At 35.1% G+C, this 17,772-nt stretch overlaps 1 protein-coding gene across 3 annotated transcripts in view; it reads right to left on the minus strand.

The window, feature by feature from the left end:
* CHD9 (chromodomain helicase DNA binding protein 9) overlaps window positions 1–17,772 on the minus strand; it is a 228,293-nt gene that overhangs the window by 74,558 nt on the left and 135,963 nt on the right. For all 3 annotated transcript variants that reach the window (XM_029924825.1, XM_029924827.1, XM_029924826.1), the window contains 7 exons: window positions 16,736–16,847; window positions 12,947–13,093; window positions 11,982–12,050; window positions 11,848–11,903; window positions 11,050–11,167; window positions 7,493–7,579; window positions 7,165–7,302 (listed from right to left, as the gene is read on the minus strand). In XM_029924825.1, the coding sequence (XP_029780685.1) occupies window positions 7,165–7,302; window positions 7,493–7,579; window positions 11,050–11,167; window positions 11,848–11,903; window positions 11,982–12,050; window positions 12,947–13,093; window positions 16,736–16,847 (727 nt within the window). The remainder of the gene's footprint in view (window positions 1–7,164; window positions 7,303–7,492; window positions 7,580–11,049; window positions 11,168–11,847; window positions 11,904–11,981; window positions 12,051–12,946; window positions 13,094–16,735; window positions 16,848–17,772) is intronic.

Consider the following 17,772-nt stretch of genomic DNA (forward strand, 5'->3'; position numbering starts at 1 on the left):
TAATAATTTTGAATAGATGGAACTTCCTCACCTGATAAGGTACATCTATGAAAACAGCCAAAGTTAACATCATACTTAAGGGTTAAAGATTGAATGCTTTCTCTTAAGATTGGGAAAAAGTAAACATGTTCACTGTCCCCACTTTTATTCAACACTGTAGTGCAGGTTTTAACATGTACAACCAATTAAAGAAATAAACCAATTAAAATAAAAGAAATAACATGTGCAACCAATTAATAAATGAAGAGGTAAAATTAAATTCATAGAAGACATGATTTGTCTATAGACAAATCCTGTGGAATCTACAACAAAGATAAAAAAGTGATTTTATTAGCAAGGTTGCATGATAAAAGATCAACATACAGAAAACTATATTCTACCACTGTAGAAACAATTATGAACACATTAAAAATATCATCTTAGAAGAACAAAATATGCACTATTTAGGAAGATATATCACAAAAGTCATTTAAGAGTGGTATATTTAAAACTATAAAACAATGCTGAGAGAAATTAAATTAAATTAAATTAAATTAAAGAAGAGGTAAATAAAAGGACTCTCAGAGACTGAGACTCAACATTGTTGTTAATTCCTTCCAACTGCAAAACAGATTCAACCTAACCCAACCTAAATTCCAGCAAGGTTTTTGTAGAAATTGACACTATGTAAATGCAAAAGACCAGAAATATCCCAAACGACCTGAAAATAATAAATTGGAGGATTTATAACGATTTCAATACTTGTGAAAGTTAAAGAATCAAGATTGGGTATAACTGGTGTAAAAATAACAAATAGATCAGTGGAACAGAACAGAGGGTTCAAAAATACACTTACATGTATTAAATCCATTGATTTTTGACAAACTAGAACAGGCAATTTAGTGGACTAAAGATAGTTACTTCCAAAATAATGCTAGGACAACAGGATACCCATCAGCAAAAAATGAGCTTTTATCCACATATGTACGATATAAAAAAATTAACTGAAAATTCATCATAGACCTAGCAATCCCTATCAAAATAACACCAGCATTCTTCACAGAGCTAGAACAATTCTAAAATTTGTGTGGAACCAGAAAAGGCCCCGTGTAGCCAAAGCAATCTGGAGAAAGAAAACCTAAGCTGAAGGCATCACAATACTGGACTTCAAGCTGTATTACAGAGCCACAATCATCAAGACAGTATGGTACTGGCATAAATACAGGAACTCAGATTAATGGAACAGAACAGAGAACCCAGAAATGGACTCACAAGTGTATGGCCAGCTAATCTTTGGCAAAGCAGGAAAGAATATCCAATGGAATAAAGACAGTCTCTTCAGCAAATGGGGCTGGGAAAACTGGACAGTGACAGGCAGAAAAATGAACCTACACCACTTTCTTACACCACACACAAAAATAAACTCAAAATGGATGAAAGACATAAATGTAAGCCAGGAAGCCATCACAATCCTCAAAAAGAGAGCAGGCAAAAATCTTTGACGTTGGCCACAGAAACTTCTTATTTACCACGTCTCTGGAGGCAAGGGAAACAAAAGCAAAAATGAACTACTGGGGCCTCATCAAAATAAAAAGCTTCTGCACAGTGAAGGAAACAATTAGCAAAACTAAAAGACAACTGATGAAATGGAAGAAGATATTTGCAAATGACATTATCAGATAAAGGGTTAGTATCCAAAATCTGGAAAGAACTTATCAAACTCAACACACAAAAAATAAATAATCCAGTGAAGAAATGGGCAAAAGACAGGAATAGACACTTGTATAAAGAAAACATCACAGATGGCCAACCGACACATGAAAAAATGCTCAACATCACTCATTATCAGAGAAATACAAATTAAAACCACAACGATATACCAAGTTACACCTGTCAGACTGGCTAACATTAACAACTCAGGCAACAATAGAAGTTGGTGAGAATGCAGAGAAAGAGGATCTCTTTTGCACTGCAGGTGGGAATGCAAACTGGTGCAGCCACTCTGGAAAACAGTATGGAGGTTTCTCAAAAAATTAAAAATAGAACTACCCTATGACCCAGCAATTGCACTACTAGGTATTTATTCAATTTGCTATTTATAAGGGGTACATGAACCCCAATGTTTATAGCAGTGCTATCAAAAATAATCAACAATAGCCACAGTATGGAAAGAACCCAAATGTCCATTGACAGATGAATGGATAAAGAAGATGTGGTGTGTGTGTGAAATATATATATACACATACACACACATAACGGAGTATTACACAGCAATCAAAAAGAATGAAATCTTGCCATTTGCAACTATGTGGATGGAACTAGAGGGTATGATGCTAAACAAAATTAGAGAAAAAAAATATCATGACTTCACTCATATGAGGACTTTAAGATATAAAATAGATGAACATAAGGGAAGGGAAGCAAAAATAATATAAAAACAAGGAAGGGGAGAAAACATAGATGTACATTAAATGTAGAGAACAAAAAGAGGTTGCTGGAGGGGTTGTGGGAGGGGAGATGGGCTAAATAGATAAGTGCATGAAGGAATCTACTCCTGAAATCACTGTTGCACTATATGCAAACTAACTTGGATGTAAACTTTTAAAAAATTATTTTAAAAAATCATCATAGACCTAAATGTTACCTAAAACTAAATAAAAACTTCCAGCAAAGATTTCTTAGATATAATACTAAAAGTATGATCCATAGGAAAAAACAGATAAACTAGACTTAATCAAAATTAGGAACTTTTGTTCTTTATTTATAGACATTGTTAAGACAATGAAAAGACAAGCCACAGACTTAGAGCAAAAATTTACAAATCATATATCTGATAAAGGACTTACATCTAGAACATATAAATCATTCTTAGAGCTAAATAATTAAGAAAGCAAACAAGCAATTAAAAAAGTAGGCAAAATAGTTAAATAAGCACTTTATTTAGGAAGATACACTAATGGCAAATAAACACATGAAAAGATTCTAAATATCATTAATCACAAGGAAATGCATATAAAACCACAATGTGTCATACCATTATATACATATTAGAATGGCTAAGATTAAAAAGACTGTCCATACCAAGTGTTGACAAGGACGTGAAGCAACTAGAATTCTTATACCATGCTGTGGGGAATGTATGATGGTATGAGCAATTGGGGAAAAGTTTGGCAGTTTCTTAAAAAAATTAAACAGAACACCTAACTTATGACCCAGCTATTTTACTTGCGGGTATTTACTGAAGAGACATGAAGGCTCATGTCTAGACAAAGAGTTGTATACTAAAGTTCATAATGACATTTCTAATAGCCAATACAAGTATTCATCAACAGATGAATGGATAAACAAACTGTGGGATATTACAGAAATACTAGTCAGTAATGCAAAGGAATGAATGATCGATACATGCAATAACATGAATCTCAAACGCTATATGAAAGGAGCCGTAAAAAAAGAACAGTACACTGTCTATATAAAAATACAGAACATTTAAAATAACGGATAGTGACATAAAGATCAGTAATTGACTACAGGGGAACGGGGAAGTAAAGGAAGGAAGATTTTGGCAGGAGGGATTACCAAGGGGCATGAGAATATGGGAGTAATGGATAGTTCATTATCTTGATTGTAGTGATGGTTTCAGACATCAAAACTTACCCAAAGGTACACTTCAAATATGCAATTTACTATACGTTGCTTCAAACTCAATAAAACTATCTTTTAAAAAGATGATGTAGCTGGGTCTGGTTCAAGATGGTGGCAGAGGAGGAATCGGAACTTAACTTCTTCCACAAACACCCTAAGTCTACAGCTACATATGCAACAATTTCCTCTGAAAGTAACCCCAAAACTAGCTGAGTAACTCCTACACATCAGGCAAATGAGAAAAAAACAGGTAAGACAGGCTGAGACACACAATCTTGGCATAAACCCAACCGTGTATAATAACTCATAATCAGGAAGGAACTTACAACTCTAAGCTTCTCCCTGAGAAGCAAATGGTTCAACCCCACATTTTAGCACCCCAACTTTTAAGATCTGAACCTGAGAGATGAGTCCCCAAAACATCCAGCTTTGAAACCTAACAGGGCTTGCATCCACGAAAACCACAAGGCTGTAGAGCTGACTGAGAGACTTCTTCAGGTGCTTGTGTGGACTCACCTGGCTACACCCCCGGGCTAGTGTAGAGGTGGTCGACTAAAAAGGGTGATGCGTATTGAATTTTTGCTCATATTTTAAATTTAACACACATCTCTATACCACCTTTGATATTCATGGTACAACGTATTTCTTTAAAAAAAAAAACAAACAATCTAGAAGCATTAACACTACATGCAACAAAAAAAGGTCATTTACATATATACTTTAGTCATGCTCTTCCCTAGTAATAAAAAGCACTGTCATGAATTTATTCTGGATAGCCAAGACATAAACTTTCTTAAGGTTGCTGGATGGGTGGAGAGAGAACATTATTCTAGCCCCAAACTAGTAGGGTCTAAGTCTCAGGAGGATAAATACGTTTCTGAGAAACAAACACAAGGTTTCCTATGGTCTCCCACTTGCAAATAAGAGTACACTGCTCTTAATCAACAAAATGACACCTCTAAAAATTGCCAGGATGGTCAGGGTCAGCACATGGTAATTGTGAATGAAAAACAAAATAGGCTACCAGTAATCTGAAAACAGCTGACTATTTAAAGCTCTGCTTTAACTAAATACACAATCAGGGTTTACTGAAGAAAATATTTCTTAAATGGTATCCAGTGAACTTAAATTACAAGAATCTCTAAAAATACTTTACATATTTTATATGTTGTTTTATTTATTTACCAAGGACTTAGGCAGTGTTTTTTGCAGTCATGTGCATCAAAATCATCTTTTTTAAAGACTTTTGCCTGAGGTCTGCTCTAGATATTCTGATTCTGAAGCCAGGAAATAGAAAACCAGGCACCTCGAGTTTTTAAAAAGTTCCCAAGTGATTCTGATATGTACTTCTGACTGAGAATCACTGATTGATGAGGCTAAAAAACTAGGTCACCACTGAGGCACAGTCCTCAATTCCAAAAAGAAAATCTTTCCTTCCATTTTATCCCTTGACCCACCCCTCCCTTAACTAGTTAACACTTTTGCTTCCCAGGACAAGTGAAGGTTTCTGAAGTCAAAGGAACGGGGGTAAGGCAGCTGTTCTCTTGGTAACAGATGATGGATATTACTGAGAGATCAATTGAGAACAACAGAAAAAAGTTATTATAAATATATGATCTATTCTATGAACAACTGAACAATTGATTTATTTCCTGCTCTTATGTCACATCTCCACATTTTTCATGGCAGACTTCCTCACTGTGATGCCAAGTGAAAAGATGTCTGCTCCTGCCTTTCCATGTATAAATTCCCTCCTTCAGTGATGTAAGAAATTTGTATGACCAAATTACATTTGAAAGAGGACAGGACAAAATATTTAATAAAATCATAACATGTCCCACTGTGAAATTTCTTTCGGTTGACCCCAAAACTGGATCCACAAGACAATAATCCTATGTTTTACGGTTGAAAGTAAACAATTCTTAGAATTAAAAATAAAAACATTATATAATTATTAGCAAAACCACAACTTGCCAGAGCCTTCTAGAATCTATACTATAAAAGTCAATAACCTATTCAATTTTTAAATTTTTTTGACCAGGGAGGAGATATACATTGTAGTCACTAAAGTGGGGGAAAAAAAAAATCAATATGCTTAAAGGTTCTTTCAAAAATTTTTAATTTTTATTTATTTTTGAGAGAGAGAAACAGAGTGTGAGTGGGGAGGGGCAGAGAGAGAGGGAGACACAGAATCCGAAGCATGCTCCAGGCTGTCAGCACAGAGACCGATGCAGGGCTCAAACTCACAAACCCTGAGATCATGATCTGAGCCCAAGTCAGATGCTCAGCTGACTGAGCCACCCAGGTGACCCTAATAGGCTCTTTTAAAATACAGCCGTTATTGAAGGAGATGAACTATTTCGTTTTAGAGAATTAACTGGATTATAGAAAGAAAGGAAAAGAGGAGTGTAATAAGATTTTTTTCCTTAATTATATATAGAGAGATTACTCTATCTAAAGCTGAAACAGGGGCACCTGGGCGGCTCAGTCAGTTGAGTGACCAACTTCAGCTCAGGCCATCATTTGGGCCCCGTTTGTGCTGACAGCTTGCTCAGAGCCTGGAGCCTGCTTCGAATTCTGTGTCTCTTTCTCTCTCTGCCTGTCTGTCTCTCTTAATTGTTTACATTTAAATAAATGTAAACAAAAACAAAAAATGAAACAGATACATTTTTTAAAGTTTATTTGAGAGAGAGAGAGAGAGAGAGAGAGAGAGAGAGAGAGAGAGAGAGAGAGAGAGAGAGAGAGAATGTGTGTTAGCAGGGGAAGGGCAGAAAGAGAAAATTCCAGGCAGGCTCAGCATGGCCTGTACAGAGCTTGACATGGGACTCCATCTCACCAACTGTGAGATCATAACCTGGGCCAAAATCAAGAGTTCAATGCTTAACTGACGGAGCCACCCAGGCATCACTGAAACTGATATTCTTGATATATATTTTATTAAGTTTATTTACTTATTTTAGAGAGAGAGGGAGAGCGAGTAGGGGAAGGAGAGAGAGAGAATTCTAAGCAGGCTCCCCACTGCCAGCGTGGAGTCCAATGCAAGGCTCAAACTCATGAACCCTAGGAGATCATGATCCGAGCTGAAATCAAGAGTGGGACACGTAACTGACTGAGTCACCCAGGTGCTCCTATTCTTGATATTTTTATAAGTGACCTGAGAGAAAAAGTAGTGGGACACTCTTAAATTCAGAGATGGGCAGAGGCATTTGCAACTTTTCTGGAGGGACATTTGAAGAAATACTCATCAAAATTATAAATGCACATATGCTCTGACCAAGTGATTATACTTCTGATTTGTCTTATAGACACTTGCACCACAGGCTCAATGTTCAATGTTCACATTGTTTATAGACAGCCAAAAACTGGAATACCCAGTTTTTAGAGGAATAAATTAACATACATAAGATATTATGTAGTAATTTTTAAAATACAGTATTCACTGCATGCCAAAAACAAAATTACAAATGCAAAGATTACATTAAACCCATTGAACGGAGAAGTGTTAAGATTTTATGAAGTTGTCCAAGACGCAGTTCTTACCAAATGTCTTGTGTCAGGCCTTGAAGCTTGTAACTGTTCAAACTCTTCTATTTTTGCAAGATCTACATCTTCTTTTAGTTCCCAAGTACTATCTTCATATGGTAATGAGCACCACTTTACTAAGTAGTAAATAACAGGCTGTAAAAACAATTTTTTCATTTTACCATTTTGAAAAGGAGTAGCTAGAAACAGTTTGAATATACTAACCCATAAAACTAAGAAAAAACTAAGGAAACATTTTTCAGTGGTTTCAGGTCATTAATTTAAAAAAAAAGTATTAGGTTTTAACATTTGGAAAGTTTTAGGTTTGTTTTAATTAAATATTTACCTCACCAGTATCTTTATCTTCACAAAAAGAAACTTCTAACACTCTGTCTACTTCAACGTAGTCTGGGTTAAATGGTTCTTCTTCCATCTATAATTAAAAAGTAACTTGATTGGTATTTGACGAAGAAGTAGAAAGATAAAAGTGTGATAAGCACATTTTAACTAGCTATTTTCTATACCGCAAACATAAGTTTGATTTTGATTAAGTTTTCAATGAATGGGATACTTCCCATATAATTTCCAAAAGATATCTAAGATATATGTATTACAATCACCACATTATATATAATAAAACCAATCAAATAACCCTAAAAAATAAGGTCCCTATGACAAGTGGCTTATTCTAGAGGACACATTCTTAAAATTTTCTGAAAAGGGCCTCTGTACCTTTCTTTTGTCACTTTCCTCAGGCATGTTGGGGGCCAACTATCAGTTCCATCAAACATTCTTGATCTACTGATGATCCTGGGCTCAGGACCCAATTACTTAAATGAATGCAGACTCTATCTGAGTGACCTCGAAGGGCACTCTTCTACTCTTCAACCTGTGTGTGCTACTTTCCTGTGGTTTCCCACTGTATTAATGGTAGCACAGCCCCCCCTCCACGCCTTTTTCCCAGGTACACAAGTCACACATGGAGAAGTCAGCTCAGATTCTTTCTCTTTTTTAATCTTCCACATCTACTAAGTCATCAATTCTTACAGATTCTGCCTTCCTCGTTCTCCCTGCTTCATAACTTCTTACTTGGATCTTGACAACCTCCTAACTAGTCCTCGACTACCTTCTTGCTTCTCTTTAATCCATTTTCACACTGGCCCTAGGGTGATCTTTCTCAAATATAAATCTTTCCCATGGCTCCCTTGCTTCAAATCCTTCAGCAACCCTCCCTTGTTTGGGGATCGGGCCCACACTGATTTGTGTGGAATAAACAGGATCCTACCTTTTCCTCCAGCCTCATCTCCTACTGATTGGCACATCTGTACCCCAGATTTCATGCTCCCATACAAAAACACAGGCTTTTCAAACTCCATGTTATGGCACACTTCCATGTTTTTATACTCCTTCTCTCTTCTGAATAGAATAGTTCCTTCTCTTGTCTGTCTGGCTGTTTTCTATTCATTCCTGAACGCCTTACTTTCAATAGCCCTTCTCGGCTATCTCTGCTGCCTCTCCTCCTCTGCTTAACCTCTAAATGCTGTAGTGCTCCATGGTTCTGTCTTTAGTTCTCTTCACTGTCTCAAATCCTTCCTGAATGATAATATCATCTTGGGATCTCTTGGTAACGAAGAGCACTGCCCAACATCAGAATGGGAATGAGGTACTTTAAGACAATCTGCATAGTTCCAATTTATGCTGTACCTGAGTCAAGTGAGAAAAATTAGTCTTTATGAAAAATTAAAAGATTATTAATTAAGCACTTCTAAAATCTTTAGCTCATTAGAAATTTCTGTATTAGAGTGAGGAGGTGAAAAATTTTTGACCTCTCAGCACCTATAAACTAAGTAGGTCATTAGAATCATCAAATTTTTAAAGTAATTTTATAATTACAAAGGAAGTAACAATAACTTCATGGTGAAATAATCTGCCAGATACCAGCATAATCTAGTGACTAAAGTTAACACCATCACCAATAATGGGGCACATAGGTATTGTGCACCTCCTGATGTGGTTTATTGATAAAGCTACAGTATCACTTCTGTGATTGTCTTTTAATTCCAGGGTAATTAATATACAGTGTTATATTAGTTTCAGGTGTACAATATCGTGATGTTCTTTTTAAAAATGCATGACATGGGGCGCCTGGGTGGCTGAGTCAGTTAAGCGTCTGACTTTGGCTCAGGTCATGATCTCACAGTCCGTGGGCTTGGGCCCCACATCAGGCTCTGTGCTGGCAGCTCAGAGCCTGGAGCCTGCTTCAGATTCTGTGTCTCCATCTCTCTCTGCCCCTCCCCCACTCACGCTCTGTCTTTGTCTCTCAAAATAAAATAAAGACATAAAAAAATGCATGACTTCAATCCCGAGGCAGTATCAGACAACACCAAATTTAGGGATGTTGTACAATAAACCACCTATCCTTTTCCTTTTCCGTTTCCTTTTCCTTTTCCCTTTCCTTCCTTCCTTTTGAGAGAGTGTGAGCTTGGTGGGGAGAGGGGCAGGGGGAAGAAAAGAAAGAATCCAGAGCAGGCTCCAAGCTCAGAGCAGAGTCCAATGCAGGGCTGGATCCCACAACCCCAGGATCATAACTTGAGCCCAAATCAAGATTCAGATGCTTAACTGACTGAGTCACTCCAGGTGCCCTCACCTATACTTCTAAAAACTGTCCAAGTAATGAAAAACAAATAAAGACCAATTAAAAGAGACATGACAATACAATTCAACATGACGCTGGACTGGATTCTGGACCAGTTTAACACACAGAAAAACACATTTTTGGCTATAAAATTAGTGGAGCAATTAGTGAAATATGAAGAAGATTTGCAGATGAGCTAATACTACATCAATGTTAATTATACTATTGTGTAACAATTTTTGAAACATTAAATACTGACATATTTGCAACTTGCTTCCAAAAGGTTTAGGAAAAAAGGAAGGTGCGTGGGAGAGAGGCAGAGACTTAGGCAGAGGGAGAAGGAATGTGAATGAAAAGCAAACATGGTAAAATATTAACATTTAGGGAATCTTCTTAAAACATATGCGAGGAAAATAAAATGTACAGCACGAGGAAGAGTCAATGGTGCTGTGACAGTGCTGGATGGTGACAGATGGCACCTACACTTGTGGTGAACACCGTGTTAACATACAGACTAGTGGAATCACTATGTTGTACACCTGGAAGTAATTTAACATGGTATGTCAATGACACTTTCATTATAAAGATACAGATACAGATAGAGATATATATGCATGTGAATTCATTGTACTGTTTTTGCAACCTAAGATTTTTTGAAATAGAAACTCTAAAAAAATCTTCAAATTAAAAAGTTAAAAAAAATTTAGATGAATCTAAAACTGCTCTAAAATAAGCCTATTCAAAGAACAACGTTAAAAAACTTAGAGCAAAAAAAGGATATCAACAGGTGAGACTTTTCAAATAAATTATTCCTACGATGTTTTGTTTATACCTACACAAACCTGGCACAGAAAATATGCAACATATTTCATGTACTGAAAAATCTTAAGTTTCCATTTATTTGCTACATTACCATTTCCATTACTTGCATAACTGCTGATAAAATTTGTTGAGATATTAACCCACGCATATTCAACTCTTAAGTATTGAAATACATGTGAATTTAAAAATACAAGAAAAAAGCAAAAATAAAATAAGATAAAAACAGAAGAGTTATCTGACACTATGAATTATCAGTGTTCCTGTTGCAGCAAGTTTCCAAGCTAAATTTGGGAAGAGAAAATTACTATACATAGATGGCATCTGTATTCAAATGTCAAACTTGGAAGCCTGAGAATTAAAATGAATAAGACTTAAATTGTTGATAAATAACTCTACATGCGTTCAGAGTTCAACACATAATAGTTTCATTGATTTCCTTTTCTTACGTCTGCAAAAAAATGTGCTCTTTGTGCTTGTCTCAGTTTGAATCGTTTGATTTTCTGCTGGATCCTTTTATCTTTCAGAAGCTGCTGCTCTGTGGCCCACTCACAGTGAAGATAGGAGCTACAAGTTTTATAAAAGCAACATATTAGAAAGACACAGAAAATCATGTTTTGTTCTGTTTTTTCTTAGATTTATTTTTAATCACAGCATCCAATATAAAATATTCAACTTTACGAATAGGTAGCACATCATTTCACTTAATGTCAACAGACTCCGTACAATTTCTAAAATAAAGCCATTATAATAATGGATCACTATATCCTAAGAAGATTGTAGTATAAAAATGTGCAATGTGCCACCCAGACAGAATGGTAAACCAAGTCATCAGGGCAACCAGAGGGGATTTATCAGTTACTTCTTCACTGTATTAGCTTTGTTATGATCAAAAAGCTAACTTATTTCGAAAACCAATGTAATTTTATTTAAAATACTTTCTTTCACCTAAGTATAGGAAAATGTGGAATAAAATCTGAAAAGTTCAAATACATAACAAGTAATGTCTATCATTTTTAATAGAGTATTTTATAAAGATTCTTTCATTTTGATGTTAAAAATTAGTGTTTCTGGAAAAAAAATTCACTTAAATTTTAACGTAAAGGGTTTACAGCCTATTAAGGTCATGCACTAATAAAACACTTTAAAATGCAGATAGAATAAAAATAATTAAGTTGATATATTTAAATATGTTGATTTGTATTTAAATCAGCATTTTCTATTATTTTTCTAACTCAGATACTTACTAATTCTTGTATTTTACAAAAAATTCTTCTGTATCCATCATCACTCCAGGTGATACCTAATGAAATAAAGTCAACACTTAGGACTGTAATACTCAGGCCAGGTAAAGTGTGCAATGTAATGTGCGATTACTTACTTCCTTTTTTATAATTCTAGAAGATAGGATTTTATCCACGATTGCAGCATCTTCTTCACTTGGATTCTCCTATGGGAGGGAGGAAAGAAATAACGATGTCACATACTAAAAACTCCTTTAGTGACCACTTTGTAGGCGTACCAACACACTGAAATTCAGCAAATGTTCATTTAGCACGTGTGCCAGGCGCAGTGTTAATTAGTTAGGAATACAGAAACGGAAACACATCACTGTTGTTATCCTCCTAGTCATCATCTGCATCACTATCACAGTATATAGACTGTGCTTAATGGGCTCAGCGTGATTATCAGCACTTTACATATATATTGACTAATCTAACCCTTATGAGTACATGTAAGATTGGTGCTGTGACTATCTTCACAGGATACATTAGGAAGCTCAGGCACAGAACAGAAACGCTTGCCCAAGGTGTCAGATCCCTCGTAGGTGAGTGGCTGGGTCATACCAGACAAGGAAGATGCAAACGCAAAGACACAGAGTGTGCCCGTGTTCATAAGGCCGGAGGCAGCAGTGCTTGTAAAGAAGTGGCATGAGGTAAGGCCAAAGAAAAGGCATACAAAGGGCTTTATGAACTGGGCTAAAAATGCGTCATTATCTCTTATAAGACTTGAGGAGCTATTAAAGGAGGTTTCAGTAGAAAAGTACTATGATTGGGCCTGTAATTTAGAAATACCCTGCAGAAAGGATAGCATTTGGAGGTGTTTCAGAAATACATATTGGGGGTAAAAAATATGGTGATAAACTGGATGAAGAAGCAAAGGAAGAAAATAGAGAGGATGAATCCCTAGGTTTCTGATCTGAATATTTAATGGTTCCTTTAACTACAACATGGAATCCAGGAGGAAAAGTTGGAGCAGATTTTAGGAGGAAAGATAGTAAGAGTATTTTAAAGAATATATGTTGGCTTCAAATGATTTGTAGTTATAATCCCAGATCTGTCTTACCACAAATAACTGTAAAGGCTGTTCACCAGGTAAAGGAGCTGAATTCTTTTTTATTTTCATAGACCCTTTGATCTCTTCTTCAGATTGTTTCCCTTCTGTGTCTTCTGCATATTTTTTTCTTTTAATTTGACGATTTGATCTTCTTTTCTGTAATGAACCATAAGGATCATATTTACATGACAGATTTTAAAGAAAAGACTTTAAAAATAATTACTCCTAGTGTGGCAATTTTGTACATTAAATTTTTGAAATTGTCTTCTACATCCATCTCTTCTCATTTTTCCTTTTAATTAAAGGAAGATTATAATTGGCCCTTTGCCACTTCTAAGGCTTAGAATCTTGTTCTATTTCCTAAAGGTTCAAATAACAAAGAATAGTCATACCTTTATTACTTTTCTTTAGAAATTATTAGGATTAAAAACATTTTTTATTTAATTATGTCACACTTTGAGCTAAATATGTTTTATTAGTAATACCTTTATTACTTTATTACTTCTCTTTAGAAACTATTGTTAAGAAGAGTAAAGACATGTTTTATTTAGCTATTTCACACTTTGGGCAACACATAATTTAAACCGTTAATACTTTCACAGTTTTTGCTCCAAACCTAAAAAGTGGATCAGATGTATACTGGTTAAATAATTAATCAGGGGAATAAAACTAGAACAGAATATTAAATCATTTTTACCACAAAACCCATGAACTTCTGTCTAAAACAGAATATTTAAAAGAGATACACAAAATAATCAAGTAAGTCTACCAAATAATTAAATGTGTATGAAAGAGGAACCAGTGTTTTACTAACTTTACTAGCTTCCCTTAAAAAATAAAGAACACTATCAAAAGCAGAAGTCAGCCTTTTGAAAAGTATTACACTTTAAAATAATCTAAGTGATTTAAAATCAGGTATAATACACACGGCTTTACTTACCTCCCTAGATATCTAATATTTGATGTTCCCCACTATAAAATCAAAATCTCACACTGGCTTGAAAATTTTCAAAGGACTTAGGTTTGCTTTTTTCCCTACATCCATTAAATCTCATGGGTGGAGGCATCTCAGCCAACTTTTCTATTGCTTAGTATTTGGTCAATCTACCCCTTCTTCCTTTTTTGATGCCATTCTCCGTATTTAGTAACTCCCATGACATTCCTCCACGTTATAACCAGCAAAATGACCCATGCATTCTCCTTTTGGTCTCTGCCAATATCCTCCACTTGGTAGGCCTTTCCTACTTCCATAGCCATTACAAAAGTGCCTCAACCAGTGCAGCAGGCTGAGGACAAACTGTTATCTGCATTCAAAAAGTTGCAGTGGACTCTTCGTGCCTCTACCTCTTGCTCTTGAGTTGTGGAATACTGAGAGAAAGGAAGGCACTAATATGGTGAGTTAGGTTAGGTTAGTAGATAACTTCATGACTCATTTAGGATGGGTCACCATCTCCTGGCCATGAAGACATTTACCTTTCCAAAACTCAAGGTGACATTTTTATTAATATGGGAGACAGGAAAATGGCATATAAGAGTTATAATAAAAGGAACTTCTAGAAACCCAAATTTTCCCACATTCTATTTTGAAAAAAGAATTATTATCACTTGAGGGAAAAACTCTACGGATCTCCAATCTAACACTAGGCTGAAGGAACCTTTAGAGTTCTACTACAGTCATCACATGCCTCTGAATACTCCAGGACAGCTTAATAAACCAACAGTGACAGTCATTATTCTAACAGTAACATGTATTACCAATGTTACGTCTCAGTGGGCACAAATCTTCTAAGCAGTGAAGTTAAAGAATAATTCAGTATACTTTTAGAAGATTCCATTTGATGTTTTCAGCAATAAAGTTTCCTTTCTGGTCACTGAGGTATCTATTAGTACTTTAAATGCCTCATTTAGGTCTTTAGTAAATTGTAAATGAGTGGCCTGAAAGAATTCTTTGCACCAACAGAAGTGCACATTTAGGTGATTCTTCACAAGATAAAATGAGAGCCATGTATTGTAAGCTGCACACTCATCCTGTGAAGACTTTATCAGTCTAAAAGCGTGAGTTATATGATTATAGTGGGAATATTATAAAATTATATGGATACTATAAGATTATAGCTGGAATCATTACAGTGGAATAAATTATATTTTACTAGGAACACAGGTACACATCAGGCCAAGCCAAATGAGGGGCTGCTCTCAACAAATCATCTTTCTCTGTCATGTAATATCTCTACTATCTTAAAAATATAAAAACTAATTTGGTGTACACATTTTTAACTAATGTGCTTTTGTCTGGCTTTATTTCTTTATAATGCTTTGAAAGCACAATTTTAAATGGTGACAAATTCTTTCTTTGAATTTTTTTCTAACTTTTTCTTCATAGAGGCTTCAACAGATCAGACTACAACACTTTACATAAGAGGTCAGAAATAGACTTTTAAACAACTAATACATCATCCAACAACATGTTACTTGTTTCCTATAATAATCCTAACATAATGTGCAGTATGGGCTTTTAAAAACATTAGTCTGCAAATATAATCAGACTACTGAAGTATTCTATATGAAGATTAAAGGTAAAAAAATTAAATATCACATTCAGATTTTTATTCCAAACCTAAAACTTAAAATTAGTTTTCATGCCTTCAAATCTTGACAGTCCGCTGTGGGTGAAAGCTACATGGTCCTTTCCGTCATTCATATAATGGTGCATTTAAATATATCAATAATATAGATTTATTATCATTTATTAGAAACTATTTCTTTCCTTCCCCATTTATATTTTTGTGTTAAAGCAACACAGCAACTTATAGTGAAAGGTATGGAAGAAATGTGCATGTTAACATATCCTACCATTTCACTGTTTGGTGATAACAATAGTGGAAAAATGGCCAGCAGTATTCTAGCAAAAAATTCAACTGAATTTTCTCATGTTGAATAAGTTAATAGTAAGTTTGCCTAGGTTAAGGATAACATGTGAAGAAAAAGCCAGGCCATATAATATCAGGAGCTCAGTCACTGCCCTTACCTCAACTCTTGCAGCAGCCCAGGAGCCTTGAGCCACTACTCTCCCATTGGATAAGAAGCTGCATAAGGAAGAAGAAAGGCCATTCAGGGGCTTTCTGGCCCCGTAATTCAACAATTGCCACCACCCATACGGCCTAGAGTTGTACTTTAATTATTAGAGACCAGAGGGTGGCCTGAATTATTATGACCTTCGCTACATATATACTTTCTAACTTTACAAGGTTATTTTGAGTATCCATCTATTCCAAAAAAGAAAAAGAAAAAAAAGGCAAAATGCACAGTATTCTTGTCCACATAGGGGATTTTTAGTAAAATTGGTTATCTTTTCTTTGATAGAAGCAGATGAATATACTTATCTCTAGGAATGATTCAATCCATTTGCTCTATCACTGTATGTGATTCTAAAAATTAGTATCTCCATCATTAAGTTCACTCAAAAGCACTCTATAAGTACAGCTTAATAATCACTAGATATTTCTCCACGCTAAAAGCCATCAGGGACTTTGGACTGTTACTTAACCTCTCTGGGCTTTGGTTTCATTATCTGAAAAATGAAGGGTTTAGAGAGGATGTAAGTTTCCTCCCAGATCTAACATTCTATGGTAATACTACTAAGAGCATGATTTAATAATGCAGTCTTAAAGTTCTACCATGTAATAAAACGTAGCTTTACTACTAAACTATAGTATAAATAACCATAATGCACTTTTATGCTATCTAAATAATTCTACCAGTGCTTCATTTCTTGGAAAAAAAAAATGTAATACTCACTTGTGGGTCTTCCTCTTTGAGTGTGTGCCGTGGAATTTGCTCTGTGTCAGATATTTCATCCGAAGACTCATTCTTTCTTTTTTGTTTCTTACCCAATGTAATAATGAGTTTGCTGTTTCAAGAGGAAAAGAATCAACACTAAGAACTCTTTTGCCTTTTTCTATTTTTGGTCATATTAAGATTGGCATGATAAACTTTTTCCCATTTTGTATCACATGAATGTTCAACCAAAGATGATAACCATCATGAAATCCATAATGACATTTTCAAGACAAGAACTGTATTCTAGCAGAACAAACACAAACCAGTATTACGGTTAACATACTTGTAAGCATAGAAAGGCAGCCAAGTTTTATCACTTGTTTCTCCGACTCAAAATCATTTTTCATGGGAAAAATGTCAGGTGATAGAATTGTACTTAATAATTAAAATAATCCATTTGTTATCGTGTAGATTTGGAATGAAGGGTTTTTTTCCTTTTCCTTCTACCTCTTAATGTATCCCACCTCTCCCCTAGAAGTCTCTACTACTTTTTATCCCAATTTCTCCCCTACTTAAAACACTTTAACAATGAATTGTTCTTTCATCATTTCATTTATGTTAGGGCTTATCTTAGCTATACTGTATGTTTCTAAAAAGTTAAAAACTCTTCTTTTATATTTTCACAGTTTACCTGTCTCTTTCTCAGACATATATGTATATTAATATTTATACACACCCATCAAATACAAATGTTTAAAATGAAAATGTGTTTTCAACTTTTTTTCTTGATCAGAGGAATGACAGAGCTCTCACATTTCCTTATTTCTGGTTCAACAGATGAGAGGGCATGATTTTAGAGCTCCACACTAACCACAAACCATGTAAATTGCTTTTCAGGGAAATTGTATTTTAGATATCCGTATTTCAAACAGAGAAAACTCCCCAAAATATTTTCAAGTGTGATATATATCAGAAATATAGAAGAATTTTCTTCAACAATTATTTACTAATATGGGAGAACTTGGGAGGTTAAAAGCACACACTTTGAAATCATA

Source organism: Suricata suricatta, chromosome 16, assembly GCF_006229205.1.
Source record: "Suricata suricatta isolate VVHF042 chromosome 16, meerkat_22Aug2017_6uvM2_HiC, whole genome shotgun sequence".
NCBI classification, from domain to species: domain Eukaryota; kingdom Metazoa; phylum Chordata; class Mammalia; order Carnivora; family Herpestidae; genus Suricata; species Suricata suricatta.